Source organism: Ciona intestinalis, chromosome 1 (genome assembly GCF_000224145.3).
Source record: "Ciona intestinalis chromosome 1, KH, whole genome shotgun sequence".
In the NCBI taxonomy this organism is placed as follows: Eukaryota; Metazoa; Chordata; class Ascidiacea; order Phlebobranchia; family Cionidae; genus Ciona; species Ciona intestinalis.
The window spans coordinates 3,971,150-3,996,683 of NC_020166.2; the positions used below are offsets into that span (position 1 = coordinate 3,971,150).

General features: G+C 34.7%; 4 protein-coding genes across 8 annotated transcripts in view; 2 read left to right on the top strand and 2 right to left on the bottom strand.

Moving 5' to 3' along the window:
• Positions 1 to 27: 27 nt before the first annotated feature.
• Positions 28 to 11,339, bottom strand: LOC100186012 (PAS domain-containing serine/threonine-protein kinase). 2 transcript variants are annotated; one of them, XM_018814961.2, is made up of 22 exons: positions 11,171 to 11,339; positions 10,928 to 11,080; positions 10,204 to 10,324; positions 9,666 to 9,798; positions 8,797 to 8,970; positions 8,311 to 8,454; positions 8,025 to 8,156; positions 7,871 to 7,967; positions 7,623 to 7,762; positions 7,249 to 7,358; positions 7,094 to 7,165; positions 5,076 to 5,395; positions 4,401 to 4,733; positions 3,836 to 3,999; positions 3,152 to 3,349; positions 2,982 to 3,085; positions 2,454 to 2,616; positions 1,828 to 1,930; positions 1,663 to 1,759; positions 1,267 to 1,400; positions 932 to 1,072; positions 28 to 705 (listed from the first exon to the last, which is right to left on the bottom strand). In XM_018814961.2, exons 1-22 carry the CDS (start codon positions 11,211 to 11,213, stop codon positions 467 to 469), a joined length of 3,315 nt encoding a protein of 1,104 aa, XP_018670506.1. In that variant the 5' UTR covers positions 11,214 to 11,339; the 3' UTR covers positions 28 to 466. The 2 variants fall into 2 exon arrangements, with proteins under 2 accessions (XP_018670506.1, XP_002131885.1); XM_002131849.5 differs by having other exon boundaries at positions 7,623 to 7,768.
• A 656-nt stretch (positions 11,340 to 11,995) lies between these two features.
• LOC100178949 (claudin-4-like) lies at positions 11,996 to 16,722 on the top strand. 4 transcript variants are annotated; one of them, XM_009863919.3, is made up of 4 exons: positions 11,996 to 12,287; positions 15,324 to 15,488; positions 15,843 to 16,097; positions 16,215 to 16,722. In XM_009863919.3, exons 1-4 carry the CDS (start codon positions 12,035 to 12,037, stop codon positions 16,448 to 16,450), a joined length of 909 nt encoding a protein of 302 aa, XP_009862221.1. In that variant the 5' UTR covers positions 11,996 to 12,034; the 3' UTR covers positions 16,451 to 16,722. The 4 variants fall into 4 exon arrangements, with proteins under 4 accessions (XP_009862221.1, XP_026689573.1, XP_004225520.2 ...); XM_026833772.1 differs by lacking the exon at positions 11,996 to 12,287 and adding an exon at positions 12,723 to 13,163; XM_004225472.4 differs by lacking the exon at positions 11,996 to 12,287 and adding an exon at positions 13,572 to 14,039.
• Positions 16,723 to 18,306: 1,584 nt separating this feature from the next.
• LOC100181304 lies at positions 18,307 to 22,554 on the top strand. Its single transcript, XM_002131933.3, has 12 exons — positions 18,307 to 18,753; positions 18,997 to 19,085; positions 19,153 to 19,387; positions 19,720 to 19,928; positions 19,985 to 20,189; positions 20,779 to 20,958; positions 21,021 to 21,206; positions 21,260 to 21,426; positions 21,505 to 21,598; positions 21,666 to 21,826; positions 21,942 to 22,114; positions 22,241 to 22,554. Exons 1-12 carry the CDS (start codon positions 18,684 to 18,686, stop codon positions 22,254 to 22,256), a joined length of 1,785 nt encoding a protein of 594 aa, XP_002131969.1. The 5' UTR covers positions 18,307 to 18,683; the 3' UTR covers positions 22,257 to 22,554.
• The window catches only part of LOC100178139 (lys-63-specific deubiquitinase BRCC36), a 4,936-nt gene continuing 1,244 nt past the window's right edge, over positions 21,843 to 25,534 (bottom strand). The window contains exons 2-8 of the mRNA XM_009863920.3: positions 25,301 to 25,417; positions 24,860 to 24,947; positions 24,518 to 24,606; positions 24,356 to 24,417; positions 23,748 to 23,879; positions 23,132 to 23,371; positions 21,843 to 22,315 (exon numbers count right to left, since the gene is read on the bottom strand). Coding sequence (XP_009862222.1) covers positions 23,155 to 23,371; positions 23,748 to 23,879; positions 24,356 to 24,417; positions 24,518 to 24,606; positions 24,860 to 24,947; positions 25,301 to 25,417 — 705 coding nt within the window. The 3' untranslated portion in view covers positions 21,843 to 22,315; positions 23,132 to 23,154. The remainder of the gene's footprint in view (positions 22,316 to 23,131; positions 23,372 to 23,747; positions 23,880 to 24,355; positions 24,418 to 24,517; positions 24,607 to 24,859; positions 24,948 to 25,300; positions 25,418 to 25,534) is intronic.

Genomic DNA, 25,534 nt, shown 5'->3' on the forward strand with positions numbered 1-25,534 from the left:
TTATAAATCTATTATAAGTTATCAACGTTAAGACATCAATCGTTTTTATTGCGCCTGTACGCAAGTACACAAATGGGTACGAAAATAAAACATTTCACACCCACATGATCCATCGAAACGGCAGCTTGTCACTATACAAATAAAACATTTCACAGTACTTCTTTAATAGATCAGTAACACTTCGTTCACAAACGGTTTAATGAAGAAATGTTTCAACTCAAAATACATAATGCAGCATTCCCAAATCAGTTTGTTAAATTGTAAAAATCTACAACTAACAGTTTTAATTACTAATGGCAGATAATCCGATTTTTAAAGATACGTTTAATTTTTGCACCTAATATTTCTACAAGGTAAAACATAAAAAAATACAAAAAACTAGAAGAAGGCTTATAAAAATATACAGCAAATCAGGGTATTTGCACCTACTCTATCAGTTTTAGTAACACTGTTGCTGTAGTGAAATTTAAATGGAATGATTAAGGTTTATATTTTCCAAGCATCGTGTAAGTGGAAAAATGTTTTCATCTTTATCCAAACCAGATGGGTCCATTTTTCCATGTTTTAATCCAAACTTCTTATGCTCATTCACCCAACACTTTACTTGATTAGCTAGTGGTTCATTATCGTCAGAATCAAAATCTTCAACACAATCATCATCCATTTTGGGTTTAATTGCACCGTTGTAAGATACATCTTTTTGGCCTAAAAGAAAAAAATAATTTGAATACATTTAGTAAGTTTTAAAAAAAACTAAGATGTAATAATAACTTTATCCTTTTGCATCAACTCAAGACTTACGAAAAACAAGTATTCTAATGTGCACCATATGGAGTGGCTTATACACATAGTGCTGCACCCGTGGTATTAAACATGCAAACTTGTTGGTAACAAAACTTTGGTAAAAAACCTCATTTTCTATCTATTATACCTGCTGAAGGGACCACATCTTCCCAGTTATACTCCTTCGGGTCGATTATAATATTTAACCAAGGGTCTTCTAATAGATCGTACATTGTGCATCTGTGCTCGGGTACAGGTTGAAGTAGCCATTGTATTATAAACATTAATTCTGAGAGAATAAAGTTAATTATTTGCCCAAAAGTTCTAGGTCTAATGTACCATATAAATATTTCATGATTTATTTAGAGAAACAGAGATTTGTATAAAATGTGTATAAAACAATAAAACGCCATAAAGGCTTTACAAAATTGTAGTATGATTACATTGAAACTTAAACACAGCGGCATATAATGCTTATGTTACCATCTGACAATCGATTTGGAGGTTTTAAAATCGCTTCAATTGTATCTTCTGCGGTCAAAAAGGGGTTTTCACCAAAAACCAGCGTGTATAGAGTTACACCAAGTGCCCACATCTCCAACTCCGGACCCTTATAGCTAAAATAACAATTTCCATTTTAGCAAAATTAAAAAAATAGAGTGTTAAAGGAACAATACAACATATTTAAACTGCTACAGCTAGATTCTGAAGGCCTTGTAGCATTTTAACTTTTATATCAACAAGCGAAGACTTACATATAAACATTCTATTATTTTTTTCAGTTTAAGAAGTCAATTAGAAAATTGAAACAATGGTATGTAAAAACAAATTGCCTAAAAGATATATTATTCAAAAGCGAACAAAGAAAGTTTAAATTACCTGTTACCGAGAAGAACTTCAGGAGAGCAGTATTCTATGGTTCCACAAAATGTTGAAAACTTTTTACCATCTTCAAAGAACGCAGCACTTCCAAAATCTACAGTAATATGTGAAGGAGATGCTCAACTTTAATTAACTGAGTTGTTTGATTCAAATGTTACTTACCAATCAGTTTACAGTGGAAACATTCATCAATAATGACATTTTCATCTTTGATATCTCGATGAACTACACCTTGTTGGTGTAAATAGTTGACAGCAGAAACAACCTGCAAGCAAAAACAAGATTAACGTATGTATCACTCACATAACAAAAATTAAATCTATATTATACTTAATTTACAACTAAACTACCAAGGAGGTCTAGAAATATGGCATATATTCTGTATGTTGGAATTTAAAATATCTATACTCCGGATAATTTCGTATTAATCCTGATAAAAGCATTCTTGACTTGAAGTGTTAAAACACAAAATAAATTTGCCAAAAAATTCACTTTAGAAATTAAAATTATGTTATACACGGCACCAACAATATAACCAAAAAAAGATTTTTTTAATAATTAAGATGGGAGTCTCTCCGATTAAAAAAAAAACCAAACGTTGTTGACACTGTGCCTGAAGTTCTATTGAATAATTGAATGTATAAAATCATTCATGTTTGTTCCCGAAAAGAAAAAGGAAAAAAATAATTTAACATGAAACAGGAGAAGAATATACACCATAATTCAAAAAAAGGATTTAGGCCAGGATTGGCTCATTACCCCAATGGCAATACCAACCCCTAACTCACCTGACGGAATATATAACTTGCAAGAGCTTCATCCAACTTTGGTTCACGGTCAATAAATTCAAATAAATCAAATCCTTGTGTTCCGTGCGTTGGCATTATCATGCTGAAGAAATTCTCGTTCTCAAAAAACTCCACAACTTCTACAATGTGTGGATGATTGAACCTGTTGTGATATCATATTAAATTATCCAATGCCAAGAATAATGGTTAGCCTTGGGTCTTGGCATCATAACCAAATAATCTAGGTCTAAGGCCCTAATGCTGCTAACATGTAGGCAAGACACTTATTGGTAATTAGTCCAACCCAATATTTGGGGGTTGTACAAATTGTGAGACAGAATATAACAATAACCCACAAAGTTGCAGACAAAGTAACTAGATAGCAGGCACAAGGTATATGTAACAGAACACTAATATTATACCAGTAAATGTAAGTAAGAGGACTTGCATTTATTCTTTAATAATGTTGGTAAAAACAGCAATACTTTTAGGTTATTTAATCCATTTGAAATTTGTGACTTTACTAACTTGAAAAGCAGAGATATTTCCAGTGGAATAGTTGCTTCTCTTTCATAATCATCCACCCAGCAATCATCCAGGACTTTCTCTTTTCTGATGAATTTTACAATAACCTGTATATTAAGAGTTAAAGTTATGTGTGTTCGTAATTCCTTACAAAATGCAATTGATTCATTTACCTTTTTACCATCTATTCTTCTCTTTGCCATTCGAACAAAACCAAACGCTCCGTTTCCAATTGTCCTTATGACATCATAATACTCTTTGAACTTTCCTTGCATTGCGTTCCACTCTTCATTGCCCTCCGGTGTTTCAATTTCATGTGAAACATTTCCGTTTCGCTGCTCTGCTGCTTGCTTTATAGCAGCACCCAGTGACTAAAAATGAAATAAATTACAGCTTGGAACACACTTATCGATTGTTATGTTTTGTTGTAATCTAGTGTAGGAGTTTTCTATCTTTTTTAACAGAACACATTTGTAACTATAAGATTGGCAGTTAGTAATTACAATTAACACATTTATTGTTAAATGTTATAATCTATTTATCCTACAACCTTTGTTTATATTTATAAAGCAAATGGTATGAAACTCCCCTCCATGAGGCCATGTTGTAAACTTTAGTATATCGGATTAAAAGGGAATTGAGTGATGTCACTAGTCAGTATTTAATTAAAAACTGTGTATTATTAGTACTTGGATATTATTACAAGTTGCATGTTATTACTTTCTATGTGTTTATGGCGCTGTAGGGCTATAGTCAAACGGAAATCTTAAACATTCTAAAAAAATAACCAATTTTTTAAAGAGCCAAACCGTTTTAAGTTTATAGGCCGGTCAGATCAGACAGAAAAATCGACTTACATAATCGAGCATACCACTAACTGCAGAAGCATTTAATGAAGGAAGTGTTGAGTTGAAACTGCTGCTTAATGTTTGGTTGGGATCATGGGAGTAATTTGTTGTAAAACTTATTCGAACATAAAACAATTGACCATTTTCATCATTTTGGATTTCATACGTAACAGCTAAAATAAAGAAAGAATGTTTGAGTAAAAATATTCTATCGTAGAAACTGTATGACGTTCTTTGTATAGATTTTTAGAGAATTTAGAGTGGACTTTGACAACGATGGTAATATGTGTTCTTGGGCAAGACACTTAACGGCAATTGCTCCACCCAGTGGTCACAAATGGGTTGTCTAAATTATCAGTCATACATAAAGAGTTGTCTAAATTATCAGTCATACACCCAAAAAATAATCACCCACAAAGTAACATACATTGTAACTCGTAAGCTGGCACCAGGTGTTAAACCCGTGTTATAACGACTGTCAGTTTCCGGCCACACAAGGATAATACATTCATTCATTCATTTATATTAAATTAAAATAAAACATCTAATATTAAGCACATATTACACAACTTACGTATTAAGGTATTGTTCTTGTGTCTTAGTTGACCACTGAAAATACCAAGTGGAAGATCCAAAGTTGATTTCATTCGTGATTCTGATCTTAGCAAGCCATCAATGGGTGTGGACGTTATATTGATCGTCTTTGAGAGTGCGTTAGGTTTCGGGTGATTGGCAAGTTGTGATGTATTCGCGGATGATTTGAACACATGAGCAGGTGAACCATCACGTGAATGATAATCTGAGAACGAAGATTTTGTTGATCCTTTATTTTCCTGGGTCGATGAAGATTCTGTTGTTTCTGAAGACGAGTGAACGGCTGAATCTGGACTCCTAGTTTTATCTTTGACTGAAACAAGATAAAACATACACTTTACAGATTCTCACCAAAACACATATGCAAATGCAGCAATAAATTAAATTGTAAAGTGCAAAAAACATATAGATATACACATTACGGATTCTCCACAAAACAGATATGCAGGTGGAAGTATACAGCAATAAATTAAACTTTAAAGTGCAGTTATATAATATCCATAATAACAATTAAACAGCTATCTCTAAATATATATGTGCACCAAAATTTAGAATAATTTGTTATTATTAAAGGGTTTGCTTTTTTTATTAAACCAAGGAAAAATTGGTTTTCTGTTTAATTTTTTGTCAACCTAAAGAAATATTTAACCTTTACCTGTTGGTTGTGAATGTAAACTTCCATTCAACGCAGCATTTATCTGAGACAATTTATCTTTTGCATTTGAAGGATTTCCTTCGTTCAACGTCAGTTCCACCCATGAACTGTTGCCCTCTAAGTCATGTTTGTATGGAATATTTGAACCATTATGATCAACATCAGAACCAAGAGATTCAGAGCAACTTCCAGATAGCAAAGAATTGATGTGGTCAGCCGTACTTTGTTGTTTTTCAGACAACGTAAAATCAATGTGAGTAAAACTGCTCACTTGTTGATTTCCTGCAGTAGCGTTCGAGATCATTTCAAATGGTTCACAGCTGTAAACAGATAAGCAGAAATGTTTTACAACAATAGAGAATACACATTATTTCAAATTACTTCAACTACCAATTGAAACTATATTCCAGGTGCAGTTTCGTAGCCCAAAAAAAAGATAAGCTGTTTTTTAAAAACTTTCACTAGGAAAGCAGTGAGGCGGTTGGGTCTTTTTACCCAGATGAGCACCGACGTATTTGCGTTATTAGGACCTGTGCAGTATTGTAGTTACGGCGTTACCCAGAACAGAGCATGGCCTACTCAATACACGGCCTAGGAATACACCGAAACTGCCCCGAAAATAAGAGGCCTATAGACGCGAATAATGCCCATTATAATACATTGTTACGTCACGGTTTTATGAATGGATTTCCTTCATTTTGAATGCAGTTTGCAGTTGTTGGTAGGTTCAATACCAGTTCTAGGTTGTTTTAACTTACAGTTTATCACAGAACGTGTCTCCGGGATATTTTCTTGTTTAGTTAAAATCATACCAGACATATAAAGCAGCGCAAAAGGTTTATTAGTATATAAATATCAGATTATTAAGCATAAAGAGAGACGAGCAATCAGATTCAGTTTACCAACACAGAAAACCTACGTTTTGATTATATTTAATTTAGTAGACAGGCATTTGGCAAGTTTTATAATGCAGCACACCTTTATAATTTTATTTAGATTAAATTCTAAGCCACCAGAATTATTAAGCAAGCTATTTAAGCATGGTCAATAGGTGTTCCGTAGTTGGATAAAAATATTTGGATAAGGGTACCATCTGTGCATGTTATGTCAAATTTAAACAGCGACAAAGGTCTAAAGTTAGACACAACACTTAAGTACGAAGGGAGGCTATCGTGAGTTTGTTTGTATTAAACAGTCTTAATTTATGATGTGGTGTATGACCCCTTTTTTGACCTTGAGGAAGAGCCTCTGTCCTGCTTTAACAAAAAAAAAACTCAGGTAGAAAATGAGTTATGAGCAGCAGGACAGATCAAGGCATAAGCACCTTGAGACAAAAGGCTAATGCTTGTGTTTATCCAATATCCTATATTGTTTTTAAGGGCCGGTTTTAAAAGTCAGCAACGGACATATCAATTAACTTACTTGTTGTTACTGCGGTGTTGTTTTGCTAGATATGCATAGGCTGCCTTAAAAAACTTCTGTTTTAAGCCAAATACTATTTTCACTCAGCGACTGAGCCAAACTAAACTGTCGGTAAAACTTACTTGTATGCCGCAGGTGGTTAAAAGTAACTCCTATCTGTTCAGTCATGCTTAAACATTTATAAAAAATATAAGATGTTGACAAAATAACCCGAAAAATAAGGTAATTTAACCGGGAATGGGAAATTAACTGTTATTTGATGCAAAAACTACAGCCAGACAGCAAAATCCATTCATAAAACCGTGACGTAACAATGTATTATAATGGGCATTATTCGCGTCAATAGGCCTCCTATTTTCTGAGCAGTTTCGGTGTATTCCTAGGCCGTGTATTGAGTAGGCCATGAACAGAGTAACAGTCATGTAATACGCCTCCTAAATCATCTATCAATCAATCATGACCAATGGAATTATAACTTAAAACCACTTTGTTTACGCAGGTGTGTGCACCACCTAACATGTGGATGTAGTTTGCAGCATTAGATGGATTTAGTTTTTATCAGCGCTCGAAAATTAATAAAAATTGTGAACCCTCACCTTGAAGTTTGCAAAGTTTCATTCTCTGAAAGCTTTTCTATAAGTGTGGCTGAAAACTGTTCGTTTGGTGTTCTGAAAATATAATTAAAAAAAAAATGATTTCTTAAAGCGAAGCAATGGTTTCTGCAATCACCATATTACTAATTATTAATTACCTGTCTTCACTACATGCCTTCACCAAAGCAACTTCATCATCGCTTATATCGAGTTTGATGCTACATGGTTCCGCTGAGGAGGAAATGTCCGGCAACACATCTCTTATATTCTGTATGACAAAAATATCACACACCCAAATTAAAACAAAACTTAAATGAATTCATAATTGTATCAGTATACGAATCGTTTATTCCCTATTACACATGCTATGCACTATTGTAATGTATGTATGTAGTAATTAATATTTTATTTTTGGTGACATCGTTAGTGGTTAGTGGTTACCAAGTACAATGTTAAAAACATTCAACAATTTACCATATGAAAAATACTAAAAGGAGTACTGTAACAATTAAACCAATTTATTTGACCAAACCTTATTGCACATTTCACTGGCAGTATATCCCATGAGAGCAAGTGAAAAGTTGGTGTTGATCTGTTTTATCTTTCCACAAGGATGACATACAAGGATTCCGTTGATGTCGGTAAAATACCACACATTTGCTGAGTAGATCACTGTAGCTAGCAAGATAAATAAATTTTTATGTAGATATATGGTAATTGGTAAGTTTAACCACAGTAATAACAACTAAACAATTTAAAAAATAATAAAATATATCTTACCGTCAGTATCAGATTCTGTTTGATTAATGATGTAAACCAAGATTGGTATTTTTTGACCATCTAAGGTCGTACTTGTAACTTGCTGTTTCCGTACACCCTATTTAGAATAGTTTAGAAGATAAATCCAACAAGAAAATATGTAAAATGTGAATACCTTGCTTATTCGCGAAGAAGTTGGCATTTCATATGAAGGCATCAGTTGTTGCAACTTCAATTTAGACAACAATGTATTGTCACTGTATCCATGAATGTGGCCGAATTTATCATCACAAGATAATATGTCACCCTAAAAAAGAGTATATATATATATATATTACATACAAACATGTAAGAAAATTTTATAGATTTAATTTGAGCTCTGCTGTGACCATGAATTTGGCTATGCTACTTTATATACCAAGATAACGATAACGAAAACTAAACTAATAAACAGTAAATACCTGTTGATTGAATTGAAACTTCCCAACCACCCGAACAACTGGTTGCAAGATGACGAGACATCGAGGTTGTTCAGTGTTTGCTTCAACCTTACGTGCCCACACTGATACTGCGAATACATCGCCTTGTTTTGTCACTGCTTCCATCTGTGTAAACAATGAATATTCTAACAACGAAATTAGGTGTTTAGTTTGTTGTGTCATTATACCCTGATGATGGCTCGTCATATAGAAGACAAAACAATAGTGTAATAAGTTTTCATTTTTATCACAAGAGATGTTTATTTTTAGTTTACCTAATGCCTGGTAGTACCAACAGAAAAAAATGTTAGATATTCACGGTAACAAAATAAAAAATATCGATGTAATGTAAACAATAGAAAAAAAGGTGAAATGTGACAAGTATGCCCGAAATTCAAAACCCAAGTTAAGTATAAATATTTTAATCCAAAAATTACAAAACACAAAAAATGAAAAAATTTGACTTACAACTTTGCCAGCAATGACCACCTCATTCCCCTCCACATCATGTATATCACGTAAAAGAGCTTCTTTTCCAGGTTTGCCGGGAGACGGTTTCTTTAACAAGTTCGTTAGTTTCACATTCACAAAACCTCCATTATATCCAAACATAATGCAAGCATTCGTGTTCGCTGTTAAGATCTGTAAAAACATAAAAACAAATCAATGTGACATACTTGCTAAGTCTAAAACTCATCACATCAATTGCTATTCGTAGCAGTAATTGCCTGCTGCAGAAAAATTGCGGCAATATATCTTTGAGTTAACTAAAAACAACATCAGTTTGAAGTTTTTGTGGGTAATCCTTTAGCTGGTGGCCACCTGAAATTTTGGTTTCAAAATGTTTCTTAGGTCTCACTGATACCCACTGTATAATTTTGCGGCACCGTATTTTCCACACCAGCCGCTATGAATTAAACCAAGGTTGAATTATTACGTCATAAAATGAGTATTGTTACGTTTGATTCCTACATTAAAACAGTGGGGAAAAACAAGGCTATAACGTCCTGTAACCTATGTAATATACCACTATTGTGACGAAACAGACCGCGATTGTGACGTAATAAATCGTTAACCCTACGCAAATCAGACGAAATACGGTGACGAAGCATGTTTTCACGCATTTTTAAAGTTAAATTTCGACATGAACGTCTGAGTTTTTTTTTTTAAATTATACAGTGGGTATCAGTGAGACCTAAGATACATTGTGAAACCAAAATTTCAGGTGGCCACCAGCTAAAGGATTACCGTTTTTGTGATAATAAGGATCACACAAGCACATAAGATTGCAACAAAATAAATTTAAACTGAACAAATGTTTGACGTTTATCAGGTACCTGAGAAGTTTCAGCATCTATGGTGAACACTGCTTTGTTTATTGGCTTAATATCACTAGGGTTGATTTTGTCTGATGCGTTTATAAAACTGCTGAAAGACCATGATCCGCCTAATGATAATCTTGAGTGTGGTCTGAAAATACAATACTAGGATTATGTTGTAGCACTTTAACACAAACAAAAATTCCTAAGAATGCAGAAATTTAAGGTTGTTTCTAAATCGCATTGCTTGCCCATGTTAATAAAACATATTCATACTTGAACTTTTGCATACGTTTGAGAATTAACCTTCAATGATGTTCTATAATATACTACTTTATTACATTTGAATTGCTTGTATCATTTATCTCAGAATTGAGTTTTAAATTTACAACATTGTAAACCTCCTTTTAAAGCATTTTAATGTTTTAAAAATATAGAAAATTACCCACTTTAAAACATATTAACAACTGCAAAAAGAAATTTATTAAAGTTAAAAGCTAGATTTTACCCAAAAAAACAAATCATAATCTATCAAACAAAAAGGTAATATGATCACCTGGAGCTGCTTTTAGAAATACAGGAAGAAAAAGATTTTTCCAAATCAACTGAAGGAAAATCAGCAGGGTTGAAATTTGCGAGATGATCTTGGGAAAATGTACAAGCATTTATCTCTTTTCCTTGAAAATGGAAAGATGTAAAAATTAATGCTGGAGTTTTGGAGTTTAGCTTTGATTGCACCACAGGTTTATCGCTTGCATCATTACCAATTCACATATTGATTATTACTTATTAGCAACATAAAATGCAACACAGCAGCAATTTATGCGATGACGATTGCCACAATGGTTGAATGCATTTATTGTGTTAGAATTAAAGTGTGTTTGCTTCATAAAACATTTGCGTTTTACGCTGAGTGATATTTTACTTATTTAATCAATATTAGAGTAAAAATAATTATAAACAAGCGACGCACAGTTGCCATTAAACTTATCTACTTTGTTTTCGCCCCATTTTTTTGTCTCCACCGTTTACGTTCATGTATTTATTCGATTGCGATGGACAGCACTAATTCCAGCGCATTAAATCTCTGATTTATTACCACGTAGCTTAACGGAGATAGAGTAATGCAAACACTGGATCGTTTATCAATAATATTGGGATTTTGATTTCTAAATCGAATTAATATATAATTATTGAAATATTTCTGCATCGTATTCATGTAAGGTAATCACTACTTTTCCCACCCTGCTTAGGCTAAATAAAGTTCTTATTCTATGTACCTGTAAACTTATTCAATCCTTTGGCAAGTCTGTTCTCCTTTTTGTTTTTTGGTAACATTGGGAATGATTGATTATGTTCAAATGAATTTAGAAAAGATGAAACAACTCCAAGTTGTTTGCCCCTCAAAGCTTTGTTTCTCGTAGAATCTGAAGCTAATATATAAACGGTTACGATATACAAACAAATAAAATATGATTTACCACATTAACAAAAATAATAATTACTAGAAAACAACGTCATACCTAATACATCAGTGGCCACATTTTGCTCATCTCCATGGAACATTTCGTTATATAAACGAGCAGTACTAGTGTTTAAACGAACAGACCTATTTTCTATATACCGTGATAAGCTGGTAGGCAACTCTTTTTCAACTGATACTGTCGTACTTAAATTGTAAGTGGTTGTACGCAACCTGTGCAAAATAAAAAGTAGAATACATGAAGTGTATTTAGAAATACGTCTATTTCTTATATTTATACATTTGTTTACATTTACAGTGTTAACAATGATTAACAGATATTTCTTAAAAATTTATTTCAACTTGCCCGCCAAACATTGACCATCACAAGGTGGTGCTGCGCAACAATTTTTAGCCTAGACCGCAAGGTGACGCTGTATACCTTTTGATTTGTTTAATAATGATTACCGCGGCTCTGACAAGTTCAAATACAGTTGGAATTAATACGCACAAATACGGGTATTTATATAACTTTCTAAAATGTGTTTTCAAGGATAGTTACAGATGTTTTCTAACGCGGTAAAAAAGTTTTTCGCTCACGACTCAGAATTTTTTATTTGACCGACGGGCGTACGGGCCCACTATTGTAAATAAGCGTAGCGGAGAAGTGAATAAGATTTAGTTCTGACAACATTTGTCAGGCCACAAAACATCGATATTCAGAAATTAGGCAGAGTGTCAAGTTTGCCTTATCCTGCACATCAGCCTATATAAAAATCTTGTTGATTGGATAAAAATAAACAATTTAGTTCTCTTCAGCTATTAGAAAAGTAGTTGCACTTAGAAGATCGTACACAATTTTACTACTGCACTTTAATTGGTTATCTTTTACAGTAAAAAGGAGCGTGTCCTAATGATGTGAAATATGGATAACTTGCTTGTACAAAAGCTACAGCAATTGATGGCTGTAATTGGTGGAATAAGTTCGATCATGATTGCATTTGTGCTTGCTGCTCCATTCTGGAAGCAAACTTTATCCCAGGATTCACTTCAAATCTACAATACGTTATATGGGTTCCAAGGCATGTGGATGAACTGCTTGTTTTCTGCTGGAAGAATTCAATGTATTCAAGTTGGTTTGGTCCCAAGTTTCTACAGCAACGGATCTGATGTTTACGGTAGGTATAGGCTATAATTTATACACACCATCACATTTTATCGACATATTCATCTTTCACTCGTTTTTGCATGTTTGCGGCGCATTATTTTTAACGTAATCCAGGCCTATTTATATACCTGGTTTAAATTGTTAAAAAACATTAACCGTGTGTGTTGGTAGAATATTGCTATCTCTATAAACAACACACGGCGAGTAGGTTGTAGAATTTATTTTGTGCAACATCCATTCTACACATACGGTAAAGAGAACCGTTGCCCAGTAACATTATTTTAGATGGAAACCATGTAAGTAAAGTAACGTCATCGCAATTAACTTGTCAGCAAATAAAATATGGATCTCATACTAAACTGAGATTTCCGCGAAACCAGTATAGACAGAACTTAGAGAAGTTGTTTTATCAACTAACGTATTGGTGAGAGGAGCTGAGTGTGAAACAATAAGTTTAAAACAAAAAAGCGTCAATGTGTAATATAAAAAGTTATGAAATAAACTGTACCAGATTATATATATTCAGATATTCAGTCATTTAGCAAAGGTATAAAAATGATAAAGAACGATCCGTATGATGAAGAGGAAGAAAGGGGTCCCACATCCCACACACTGCGGAATATTTCATTTGCTCTTGGTTCCATTGCTTGCATTATGATTATATTCTGCGTGGCTGCGCCGTATTGGCGAACTACTTCAACTTGGGGCAGTGCACTCGTTATTTCCAACATTTGGGCATTTGAAGGGATATTCTTAACCTGTGTACAAAGTACTGGTATGCAAGGAGATGATCAATGTTATCAAATGCCCACATTCGCTGGTTATGGAACTGGAGGATACGGTGGTGCTTCGGGAATAAACACCGCATTTGCAATAGGAGTGTACAGTAAGTTTTAAATTGATATAAACTGCAAATTTTCTTTGACGTATAGACTTCGGTTTATGTATATAGGGTGCTATATTAGGTTGGTTTTAGCTATTTTCGTTTTAAAATATTCTCTGTAAAGATTGTGGTCTTTTTTCTCTGTAAAGATGATTTTTGGGAGAAAGTCTATTTAAAAACAGGAGTACAGGACTGGTGAAATATACGCTTCGTATGTAAATACAATGATGGTATACCGTGACGTAACCTCAAGCTGTTTCCCGGATACGAGATTTATTTTCCTCACTAGGTGTGTAGGTGTGTTCCGTAGAAAACTAGTTCTCCTTTCTTATTCACACGCCAGGATATAACTTTGACACAGCGCATATAAAGTTTTAGAAAGTTAGGTTTTAAAATTATCAGTTAATCGATTAGATTCAAATATAAAGCAAAAGTAGGTTAAACGAAAGGTGAAGCTTTTAAATAATAAAATAACATTCTTTGCTTAGAAAATTGAAAGTTAGTATTTTAACACGGTGAAACATAAAGCAAGTGTAGAAATGCCGAATTACAATAATCAGAATTACCCCAACGATCCGTATGACAACGACCGGGCTGCTGGTGTGCCGTCAAACGGTATTCGTACTGCATCAACATGTTTAGCATTTTTATCTCTGGTCATGTTCGCCTTTGTGCTTGGTGCCCCTTACTGGAGGACGACGGCTAATTGGGGGTCAGTTTCTGCAATTACCAATATCTGGGAATTCGAAGGACTTTTCCTAACTTGCGTGAAGTCCGGCGGCGGACAAGGCACTAGTCAGTGCTACCAAATGACTGCGTTTATGGGCGCTGGGACGACATCTAACGGTTTTAATTCAGGATATGTTGGTACCATTTACAGTAAGTAAAGAATCGATACCATAATGGTTTTCTCTTTGACTGTTCCAACGAAACCAATATTCGTGTATATTTTAAAGCAAATTGCAAAGCAAACAGAACGGTACAATTTTATATTTTAATCTAATATGCCAGGTGTTGGTATTACGTGTGTGTGTGGTCAGCTGTAGTCGATGGTCACTCTTTATGTTATAACATGTATCTGTGTTGCCATAGTAGCCAAGCACAAAATATTTTATAAAAATATTTTTTAAATAATTGTAGTAGGGTGGGACAGACGGGACACCTTTAGCACATAGTATCCAAATATTCTGATCGTTTTTTGAACAATGAACAACGGTCTATAGGAGTCGTGAATATACGGTTTTATAATTCTTTGAATGTTTTTTTTTTTGTTTAAAGGGACAAGAAAATAGAATGAAAAGGTGTCCTATCTTCCCCCATCTTAGTATATTATATATAGGAAGGCGATATTAATGTACATATATATCTCGCAACGAAAAACCTCGAGGAGATTTATCATGTAATCTACAAGGTTAATGATTACTAGATTCGGATGATTTAAAATAGCGCAACTGAAGCTACGTTAATGTATTGCAAGAGCGTTTTGTTTTTCGTGTAACCAAGAACGTCATTATAATCTAAACTAAATATTTACTATGGAAAGGAAATGTACGCGGACCAACTCTTGTTAATGTATTGAAACGGTGACGAGATGTACAGTTAGGAGTTAAATAGGTTATCTGACACATCATTAACGAAGATTGTGGAAAGTAGTTATTGTGTTTATTTAGACTTGCTTCAAGATAAACCGTACCGAAAGTGAAAATACAGTAAATAGTTAAAGATGGCAGCAGTTAGTTATGGCTTAATCAACATATCCGCTGTACTTGGCGTACTTTCCTCTCTGATGATGTTAATAATTTTGATCTTACCTGAGTGGCGAATTAACTCGGTCGTTGCCTCTGAGATAAATATGAGTATGGTGCGAGCAAGAGAAGGAATCTGGATCAGATGCGTCTCGTATTCAAATGCTTACTGGAACTGCGACACGTTTGATGTGTCGTTGATTGGACTGCCGGGTAGGAAATGGCGGCATAACGAGAGCTGAGTTTTTTATGTATTTACTAGAGCAGCAACTGAATTCCAGCAGCAGCTAAAAGATTTTTAACTGTACGACAGCGTATGTTTTGAAATGCGTTGTCGAAAAAACGTAGTCAAAATGTGTCTTTTTCACCTATATTCTTGAGTATATGATGATTGTAATATTATTGTAACTTGTTTCAGCATACTTGAATGCATTTCGTGCCTTAATGATCATCGGATTCATCGCATCTCTTGGTGGTGTCGTGTGTTCAGTGCTTGGGATGAGATGTGCGAGTGTTGTGGATGAGGAAAGCAAAGCTAAAAGATGGATCGTGATCATTGGTGGATTATGTCACATTGCGGCCGGTGAGGAATAGTTTCATATTGTGGTTAAAAAATGGTTTAAAGACGATGTTTAATTTATTTGAAACAAACTATAAAATAGAAATGAAAGACTTGAATTCCACCTACGCGTTTTCTGCTTAAGAATGTTTATTCAATGTAAATAAACTCACAAGCTGACAACCAACGGCTTTCTCCAGTAAACATTACGTCATAAAACACGTCATAAATACGTCTGCTCACATTGAAAAATCGTGTTCTTTCATGTCACATCGTTGCGTAATAGCTTGTTCACAATTATGATGGATACTGATAATGAGTACTAATATATAGCCACCGGTAACTTTTGTTTTAACAAAACAATTTTATGATTCACAGGAGTTCTAACAGGTATATGTGTTTCCTGGTACGCTGCTGAGGTTGTTTGGGAATATTATTCGCCCTATTACCAAACTCAAAAGCTCAAGTATACACTCGGTGCTTGTTTGTACGTTGGCTGGATTGCCATGTTATTTGCTCTGGTGGCTGGCTGTTTGATGACTTGCTGCGCCTGTTGCAATAAACCTGCAGACAGTACCAACACTTATTCTTACAATCCTGCAAAACTACAGGCACCAAATCATTCTTATCCAGGTAATTCTTTTGCTTTTTTATATATAAATATTACACTGAAGGCCCTGTAATGTTTTAAATGTACCTCTTTATCTCAACCCTGCTGCCTAAATATAAAAAGCGACGCGTGCATTGCAGAGCCTACCGTTTACCGAAGTGAACCTGTGGTCGAAAAGGCAGTATATGATCATAGACCTGACTACTATCGGTCATCCTCTAAAAGCAAACGGTCCAAGTACTCCAACAGACGAGATGAACATTCAAGCAGCGGTTCCAGCAGTCGATCAAACAGTCCAAGCCGCCACAGCCGAAGCCACAAAAGCAGAAGCAGCCGACATGCAAGTGACAGTATAAGAGCAAGCGGTTTTGTTTAAAGCTTGTATCTGTATTACATAACACACACACAGCCACACTACTACGTATACAGCAGAAAACCACACTCCGTATATTACATAATCTGGGTTGAAACTGTATTAACATTCTATATATGTACAAACCTTTTGGAAAATATTTTAGATTCGACCAAACCTACTGGAAGATATTATTATTACCGAGAAAGTAAAGTCAGTTTTGCTTGTATAGATTTACGTAACACCTTTTGTTTACTAACAAACGAAAAACTAATAAACATGTAAATAATATTTGCACATGTTTGGTAGTTACCTACGGTCTCGATCTGGAGTCTAAACTCTAGATTCTTTGAAGTCAACAAAACTTAAAGAAATTGTTATTACCGATACGTATAATGCCATAACTCGCAATCGAAGCAAACGGTTTTAGGTACTTATCAATTAACAAGTAAAATGCATATTCATTAATTACAGTAGTCATGACGTGTTTTGGTCTTAGTTCCGCAGTAAATGAAGCGACCGCGTCCAAATAACATATAATCGATTCGATATTTGCTGGTTTCCAGCTCGAACGAAACAGAACATAATAAAACCGTTTACCGCTCGCCTGATGGGCTGGTCGTTTTTAATTTAAATCCCTTTATTATGTATCGTATATCAAATGTTATAAATAGTAGTGGGGGTAGATGTGGCACCTTTAGCGCATAATATGCAAATATCCTGATCGTGTTTTAAACAAAAACCACGTTCTTTGGGAGTCGTGAGGATACGACTTTTTTACATTTCGTTGAATGTTCTTTGTTTACTACCAAATGGGACGCGAAATAGTACTGAAAGTGTCCCATATTCCCCCACCTTACTATATAGTACTGTGGCGCTAGATGGGACTCTGTTAGTAGCTCTTTCCTATACTTTTTGTGTTGTTGCGAACAATTAACAGAGCTTATTTATAGCCGCGGGACTACGGAACCAAATGTGAGGGGAAAATAGAATAAAAACACGTCCCGTCTTACCCCACCCTACTATTATTATTACGTTTGCGAAAAAATATAAATGATACATATAACGTATTTGTAATATATAAATTCTGTACATAAATCGTTTTGTTCTTGTAATGGGTAATATTGTATAGGAAATATAAAATATTACACGTACAACTAAAAGATTGTGGTTTAAGTACAAAAAACACGTGAAAATAGAATTGCTGCAATAAATCTCCACTGTTGACATTTCCACTTTTTTTTCTTTTAACACAAATTATCACTGACGTGTTCTAGGCGGTACCCAGTAAAGTAAAACTACGAAAGTTTGTTCCGTCTTCCGGCACTAATATATATGTGTTTGAAGATGGACTAAAGCATTAAAAATAGAGAGGGTGCCTGGCAAGCGGAGTTAGTTTAGAGAATAAAATGAAAAAGTTCCGACTGAAAACTTAAGACAAATATGCTGACGTTTATAATTCGAAACATGTGGAAGCGTATTATAAGGTATCTAGAGCTGCTTGCTTACAGAATATGGAAGGTGTATAGCTGTGTCGGTATATGTATTCATATACTACTTTATTGTTATATTCAAACTTTCAGATTTAACATATAGGGTGGGGGAACATGGGTCACCTTTTCATTTCCTTTCTCCTATCCTCACGGCTCTCATAGACCGCTGTTAGTTCTTTAAAATACAATAATGATACTTGGATAGTATTTGCTGAAGGTGTCCCATCTTACCCTCGAATTATGCATTAATAGTTTCACGCGTTTTATATACTGGTGACCATCTGGTGTTTTGTATGTGTTACTGTAAAAAAATCGTTTAAAAGGGCAGTTTATATAACATTTGTTTGTTAAATATATAACTTTGCTTTAGAGAGTAATATAACCAGGTACTAACTACGGTTTTGCAGTACTGAACGTGCACTTAACTTCGACCTGAACATTTTTTGGAACAATCACAAAATCGTTAGCGTCTCAAGTATGCATAACTACCTTGGTTTATTGCATAAATGACCTTCAGCAGTACTCTGACGACTACTTTGCTAAGAAACAATAAAGTTGATTAGAACATGGCCCATGGCCAAGTAATATACGTTCTATAAAACAACAGGAAGCGTTTACAACTTTAGTCAATAAGATTTGGGTGCTGTGTTGTTAACATTTTCAGATGTAGGTACAGTATGAAATACTACCAATAGTAGACGTTGGTTCAACATACTTCATTCGTAAATTAATCAACCCGAAGCATATTTCTATTTATTTGAGACATGAAATCACAAGGGAGCTCGCTTTTTCTAATTAAAATAGCATTCGTATATATCGTGCCTACCATAGCAAGTAAGTTTTGTGTGGTTATTCGCAAAGATTTGTTTTAACTATAGTAGGGTGGAGAAAGATGGGACACCTTTTTATTCAATTTTCTCGACCTATTTGGTAGTAAACAAATAACAATAAAAGATTTATAAATCCGTATCCTAACGAATCTAATATAGACCGCTGTTAATTGTTTAAAACACGGTCAGGATATAATGCGATAAAGGTGTCCCGTCTTCCCCCACCCTACTATATGTAAAACTTTAGGTTTGAGGTGTTTGAACTGCAGATCAAGCAAATCACTCGCCGCGTGTTATGCAGAGGGAAGAATAGAAGAATGTTGGCAGAGAGACCACGTACGTTAAAGATTGACTTTAGTTTGTTAAATTACTCATAATTTTGTCATCACACTTTGTTATTCAGGTCTGTTACACCGAAGTGCGTTACGAGCAACGTAATCCTTCAACCGGTGTGTACAGTCACACCCGCATCAACGCTGGTTGCAAACAAGAAGCTGCTTGTATTAATAATGAACGGCGGAACTCAATGAACTGTTATCATGGTTGGGTTCGAAACCCACAGCGCTGCTACAGATGTTGCAAGAACCAAGATTGTGTGGGAGAAAGAAAGGAAAGAAAAACACCGCCTTGCCAGAAAGGTAAAGAAACTAATGTTGGATTTACCATGGTTAAATATAGTATACAGTGGGGTAAGGGGGGATACTATAGCACAAAGTATTCAAATATCCTGATTGTGTTTCAAACAATTAACAACGGTCTATGGAAGTCGATCGTGAGGATCCGGTTAATTAATACTTTGAATGTCCTTTGTTTACTACTAAATGGGCCGGGTAAAAAGAAGAAGTCCCATCCTCCCCCACCCGACTGTATAATCTTTCCTTATAAAAATGCAACGCCATAGGCACCATATATTTTAAGAATAAAACGGTAACATTGGCACAAAATGCAAGACATTTACAATTCCTTTCAGCGATGCTGGATTATTTCAACCGGTTCGATGCAAATGAGGATGGTCTTGTTGAAGCATGGGAGGCAGATTTACAATCCTCCGGTCGGGGAATGAAAAGTAAATCAGTGTTTGCATCTCTACTTAATGTTCAGAACAATTTCAGGCAAACTGGAGTTACACTCGGTGTGTTTACCGAAGCAATGTCGGCGTGGCTTGAAGAAAAGAAGCTGGTAACTTGATGACATGTTGTTTGTTATCTTATTTGACTATATCTACTTAATCACAGGTGGCCGATAGGAACGGTAATGGTAAAATTTCGTTCTGGGAATTTTATTGGTTTCTAAGAAATGAAATGCACATGGTGACAAAAGGTAGCATCGGTAGAAAAAAAGCAGAGGAAATGTTTTTTCGGATGGCTGGACCGAGGCGACAGCTTGATCTGTGCCAATTCATGAATATTTACTCAAATAAAGTATCTAAAGAATTGACAGGTTGGTATCAATAATGTTATGGTTGGTATTTAAGGCGTTCCACGAAAAGTGAGGGGCTTGTTCCATAATAGTAAACAAGACTACCGTAAAAGTTTTTAAGAATTTTACCAAACAAAATTAATATGTTTGTTACGGGACATATAGATTTAGAGGAAAAAGTGCATGGGGCAAGTTCAGGTCACTTTTTCAAGTTTTTTTTTATGGATGAACAGAAATGTTACGGTGTTATTCGAGTTGAGCCTCAAACTTATATTCTCTGGTCTAGAAGCAAACGCACTAACAACTGTGCCACAGAGTCGGTTATTTTACGGGGCTTGTTTTCCGCTTAAGTCATAGTATACTTGCAACATGTAGTAGGGTAGGATACCTTTTCATTCTATTTTCTCGTCCCATTTGGTAGTAAACAAAAAAAAAACATTAAAAGAAATATAAAACAATCCTCACGACTTAAACAGACCGTTGTGAATTGTTTAAAACTAGATATATTTGAATATTATGTGTTAAAGGTGTCCCATCTTACCCCACAGTACTACATGGTAGTTGTTTTTTGTAGGTAACCTTTCAACCCTTTCTTTGATTTTTACCCCAGTAATCAGGTGCAAGGAGAAATTGTACACACCTTCACACGGAACAAAAAGTTGCACCAACAGTGACGTCACCGACAGCGTTTGTACGTTTAAGTGCAACCTTGGATATCGAATGATTGGCAATGGAACTATCACTTGCGCCAGAACTGCGCGTTGGACTTCCAAACCCCCACGATGTGAACGTTGGTGACTTCATATGTTTAAAACCCATATATGCAGATGTTGACTTGTTCTTCCATACCAGGCATTAAATGCTTCCCAGAAACGATCAGTTTGCATGGCGGCATGATCACGTGCTCAAACTCCAACTACGCATTCAGCCAATGTCGTGCAGAGTGCAATGAATCACGTGGTTTCGTTATGACCGGCGAAGGAACGAAATCTTGCAGGGGTGATGGGACTTGGTCGGAAGAGCAGGCTTGTTGTTCCAGTACGCATAGTTTAATAAAAATACACACATTTTTCTAAAAAAATGAATTTCAGGACCTTGTCCACCATACGCGATTCTTGATCTGGTGCTCATATTTGACAGCTCAAGTTCGGTGGGCCTCGAGAACTGGAAAAAGTTGATGAAATTTTGCGCAGAAATCGTTGGCTCTTTTACCATAGGCAGAGATCTTATGCGTGTTGGCGCCTTCAGGTATAACCAAGTAAGTAGTATGACCGGCATAAATAAATCAAGACTGCAGAAAAATGCTAACAGTTGATACAACGATAATGTTAATTAGAGAGTCGACACAGCCACGGAAGTTCTTCTTGGTGAGATCGATACATTTGATGAACTAAAAACTAAAGTGCACAAAATTCCGTACAACGGATCGGGTAAGTTACTTCTTGACCTGAACTGTTCGTCGTGGTATCGGTGAACCACTGTTTTTTTCCTAACCAGGTACGCGAACGGGAAACGCACTGCTACACGCTTATAATCATAGTTTAAACGCACCTGGCAACAGACCTAACGTGCGAGACATTGTTCTTGTTTTTACGGACGGTGTTTCACACGATGACGTCATTGAACCAGCGCGGCTGTTGCAAAGCAGGGGAGCAGATGTAAGTTTAAAACGACATCATATATTAACGTTTACATTTAAGTGCAAGTTGGTACATATTAATTCTTTAACCGACACACCACTAAATTAACTGTCTTTTCAATTCTTGATTTCAGATAAACGTGGTCGGGATCAAGAACAGCCGGGGTCGGTTGGATATCAACCAGATGAGAGAAATGGTGAGCAAACCAATTGATGAACATATCACTGTGATATCTCAAGGTTTTGAATCCCTTACGTCGGAGTTTGTGAACAGAATATCACGATTAGTTTGTGGCAATCCATGCAAGTAAGTTGTTATAAATATGTTGGAACTACAAATTTAAATTGTGATAAATATGTTGAAAGTTGGAACTACGAATGTTGATGTGTAAAATATATCGATGTTTTCTGATTCTCTTCTTTATATCCCCAGGCACATCATTTCATGAACAGTGATATTTCATGTGAAATGGGAAATATGATTCATCACGCCGTGATAGGCTCACTTCTGCAGCAAAATAATATTTCTTTTGTGTTTTACCTTACCAGCCATTTGAAAAAAATGTTCTTTGTTAAAATAAAAAAAGTTTACAGTTAAATTTATAGAGGAAAAAATATTGTTGCTCAGATTGAGTAATACTTTTGGTTAAGTTAAACTTAAACTGTACAGGCCATGTCGGGCAAGAATGTATGAAATCGTTGCTGGATCTCTTGTTTAGACTACTTAATAAAAAACAAGTGAAAAAATTGTGTTGGTATGGTATTTTAATATTAATACCGGCAGAAGTTATACAATACAACAAACATATTTATTATTATGAATGCGCACTGTATTTATTAAATGAAAATATGTTCATGATCATAAAACTCATCCAACAACATAAATATATAGGCTATATCAGTGTTCTTCAACCGGTGTGCACGAAATATTCCAGGGGTGCACCAATACAAAAGGGCATACATGGGCGCATCACCAACTTCAACAATAGTCAGCATTAATATTTAGTTCTGAACATTTTAAACAAACTTAACCACATTTTACATGAATTCTATATCTTGCATCAATGGTAAGTGCGAAACGTCATTGGTTTTAAGTTAAAGCAATCAGGGGTGCATGAGTTCGTCGCAGCAACTTTAGGGGTTTACCAACCCGAATAAGGTTGAAAAGCACTGGGCTATATTATATATGTATACTTATACATTGATTTTCATATACATATACATATATTATATATATATATATATTGGATGAGTTTTATGACCACAAACAGATTTTCCTTAATAAATACAGTGCAGATTTATATATGTAGAGAAACCAGCTTACCTGCCATGCGCACGGTTTCCAATTTATACTTCGATTTCTAGCTCTGTTGATAGCGCAGCAATTTGTTGTTTTAATTCTTCATTCTCTAGTTTGATTCTCTCTAACTCCATCTCATGTTTTTTATTTGTAGCTTCAAGAACATGCAACAATGGAGAAGTAATAGTTTCCGTTATATTGCACAAACTTTGTGCATGAACCGACGCATTATGTATTTGTGTCATTACCCCATCACCACATGACCTGTCTCAGATAAAATAGTTTAATTTAAAATATATTTATACAAATAGGAATGTATCTGTTTGAAGAAGTATAGTCGTTTTCTGTAGCAACAAACTAAATCTTTTATACAATTGTCGCTTAATGGTAATTGATTCATCCCTCAACTCAGTGGTTACTAATCAGTTGTCACAAATTTGAGCCATAATAAATGAAAACAAGACCCACAAAATTCCGTACTAGGTAACTTATAACCAGGTACAAGGTGCATGAAATAGAACATCAGTGGTATATTCTGTAATTGTTCTGATAAATAGGCAGCAGTCATTTATTCTGTGTTAGGCAATAGCAATACTCACATTTAAAAAAGGTAACTTGAGGTTTGTAAACATATACTTACCCACATGCTTTGTCATACATCTCCGATTCTTCTTGTATTAATATCTTTGGAAGATTGGTTAATGTTTGAAAATTGAACTGACTCACTGTATTTCCTCGTTCAATCTGCATAGGGATTTCTATTCTTTGATATCTAAAAATAGAAACTAATTAAAATAAGATTAATTTATCGATTTAATTACAATAAAAAGTCATTTCTTTTTAACACAGAAAAGAGATGAGAACTAGCAGAAAATTGTTGGTCATTATCTATATGGAACACATCATGAATAAAATAAACAAGAGAGCGTTGTCTAAAAGCATGGCTGCTAAAATGCAATGGAAATTCTTTTTTGTTTTTTTTAAGTTTGAGCATTGCTATTACAAAATATTTTAGAATAAATTAGACACAATATACAACTGAACTTATTGTAGTATGATGTTAAAATTTTTTTAACAATAACAAAAAGAAATTTAAAAAAAGATGATATCCTGGATCTAGGGTATACTTAAGGGTGTAGCTAATGAAAATTGACAAATTGTCTACACAATAAAAACCAGGAACCACAGTATTTTTTAAACATTATAAATTTTAATATTAGTTAAAAATTAATAAGATGTAAAACCTACCGAGGAGCATCCCATTCAGGTGATTCTCGTACAGATTGAAAACATGTTGCTTCTATTGTTTGCTGTAGATATTTAATACAAGTATGTATGTCATAAATATATTGAAGAATTCTGTTTAACCAACTCCTTTAAAAATAATACCAAGAAGTAGAACTAACATACCATGTTGGCTTTGTTTTCATTGAAACAGGAAAATATAAGACCAACAAATGATTGGTCCATCATTTGGTACATTGCTTGCGTCTGAACATCTATTGTAAACAAAAATAAAAAATGTATTATCACTGTAGGCATCTCTTGATCATTCTATGAAACCTATTAGACCTGAAATGCAACCATTTAGTATACTTGTAATTTAAAACATTTTTTATTCACTGTACTGTTATATTAGGCATTGTTCAATTTCCATTTATTATGTTTTTCACAGATCTAATACATTACCCAGGGTTTAATTTATAGTGAGATAGTGAATGCAGATCACAGATGTTGCTATAAGTTACATACCAACATGGGAAGGCCAAACAGTAATATGAGGATGTGAATGATACCATCCAACAATTCGAAGGGGTTTACCACTTTTCTTGGCTAGTTCGTTTTTTTTTACAGTTAAGAAAACAAATAAATGTATAGGGTAGACCTAGAGACCTATAAAAATAATTTGGAGAAAAAAGCTCTGACAGTTTAAGTTGAACCATAAATATATGTTGACATACGAATCCAAAAAAACAAATGCCATTTTTGTGTTGCAACTAAAACATTTTTCCTAATGTGTCAAACTACCTCGTCAGAATCTGAATGTGTACCAAATTTAAAACTTAAAGATTATAGCTACTAAGGATGTTTGTACTTAAAGAGTTGATTAACTCAGCAACACCTGCTAAAACTAAACAAACCAGCTGCATTACATAGATAGAATAAAATCGTTTTTAAACTTAGAAAGGATATCTCAGCGTGTGTTGATGCATTTGATAATTGTTCCACCGAAATTTCAACTCTATCTTTCCTCTTATCCATTCTTCTAAGCAACATGACGGCACTTATATGGATTTCGCAACCTGTTACCTAGAAATGGTATTGAGGTTGAACAATAATAAATTTATAAAAAAATCAGGGCGGATTCGTGCAAAAACATATTTCAGACAAAATCTCCACAAAACGGAACTGGAAAAGACCATCCTC

Excerpts from the sequence above, each read along its gene's own strand:
- LOC100178949 (XM_004225472.4), top strand. The coding sequence starts at position 13,700 with ATGCCGAATTACAATAATCAGAATTACCCCAACGATCCGTATGACAAC. Across the intron at positions 14,040-15,323 it reads ATATGTTGGTACCATTTACA|CATACTTGAATGCATTTCGT; the intron begins GTAAGTAAAGAA and ends AACTTGTTTCAG. Across the intron at positions 15,489-15,842 it reads ATTATGTCACATTGCGGCCG|GAGTTCTAACAGGTATATGT; the intron begins GTGAGGAATAGT and ends TATGATTCACAG.
- LOC100186012 (XM_002131849.5), bottom strand. The coding sequence starts at position 11,213 with ATGTTCCATGGAGATGAGCAAAATGTGGCCACTGATGTATTAG. Across the intron at positions 11,081-11,170 it reads TGTGGCCACTGATGTATTAG|CTTCAGATTCTACGAGAAAC; the intron begins GTATGACGTTGT and ends TTTATATATTAG. Across the intron at positions 7,359-7,622 it reads CCAGTGAAATGTGCAATAAG|AATATAAGAGATGTGTTGCC; the intron begins GTTTGGTCAAAT and ends TTTGTCATACAG.
- LOC100181304 (XM_002131933.3), top strand. The coding sequence starts at position 18,684 with ATGAAATCACAAGGGAGCTCGCTTTTTCTAATTAAAATAGCATTCGTA. Across the intron at positions 18,754-18,996 it reads TATCGTGCCTACCATAGCAA|GTTTGAGGTGTTTGAACTGC; the intron begins GTAAGTTTTGTG and ends GTAAAACTTTAG. Across the intron at positions 21,207-21,259 it reads AGAGCAGGCTTGTTGTTCCA|GACCTTGTCCACCATACGCG; the intron begins GTACGCATAGTT and ends AATGAATTTCAG.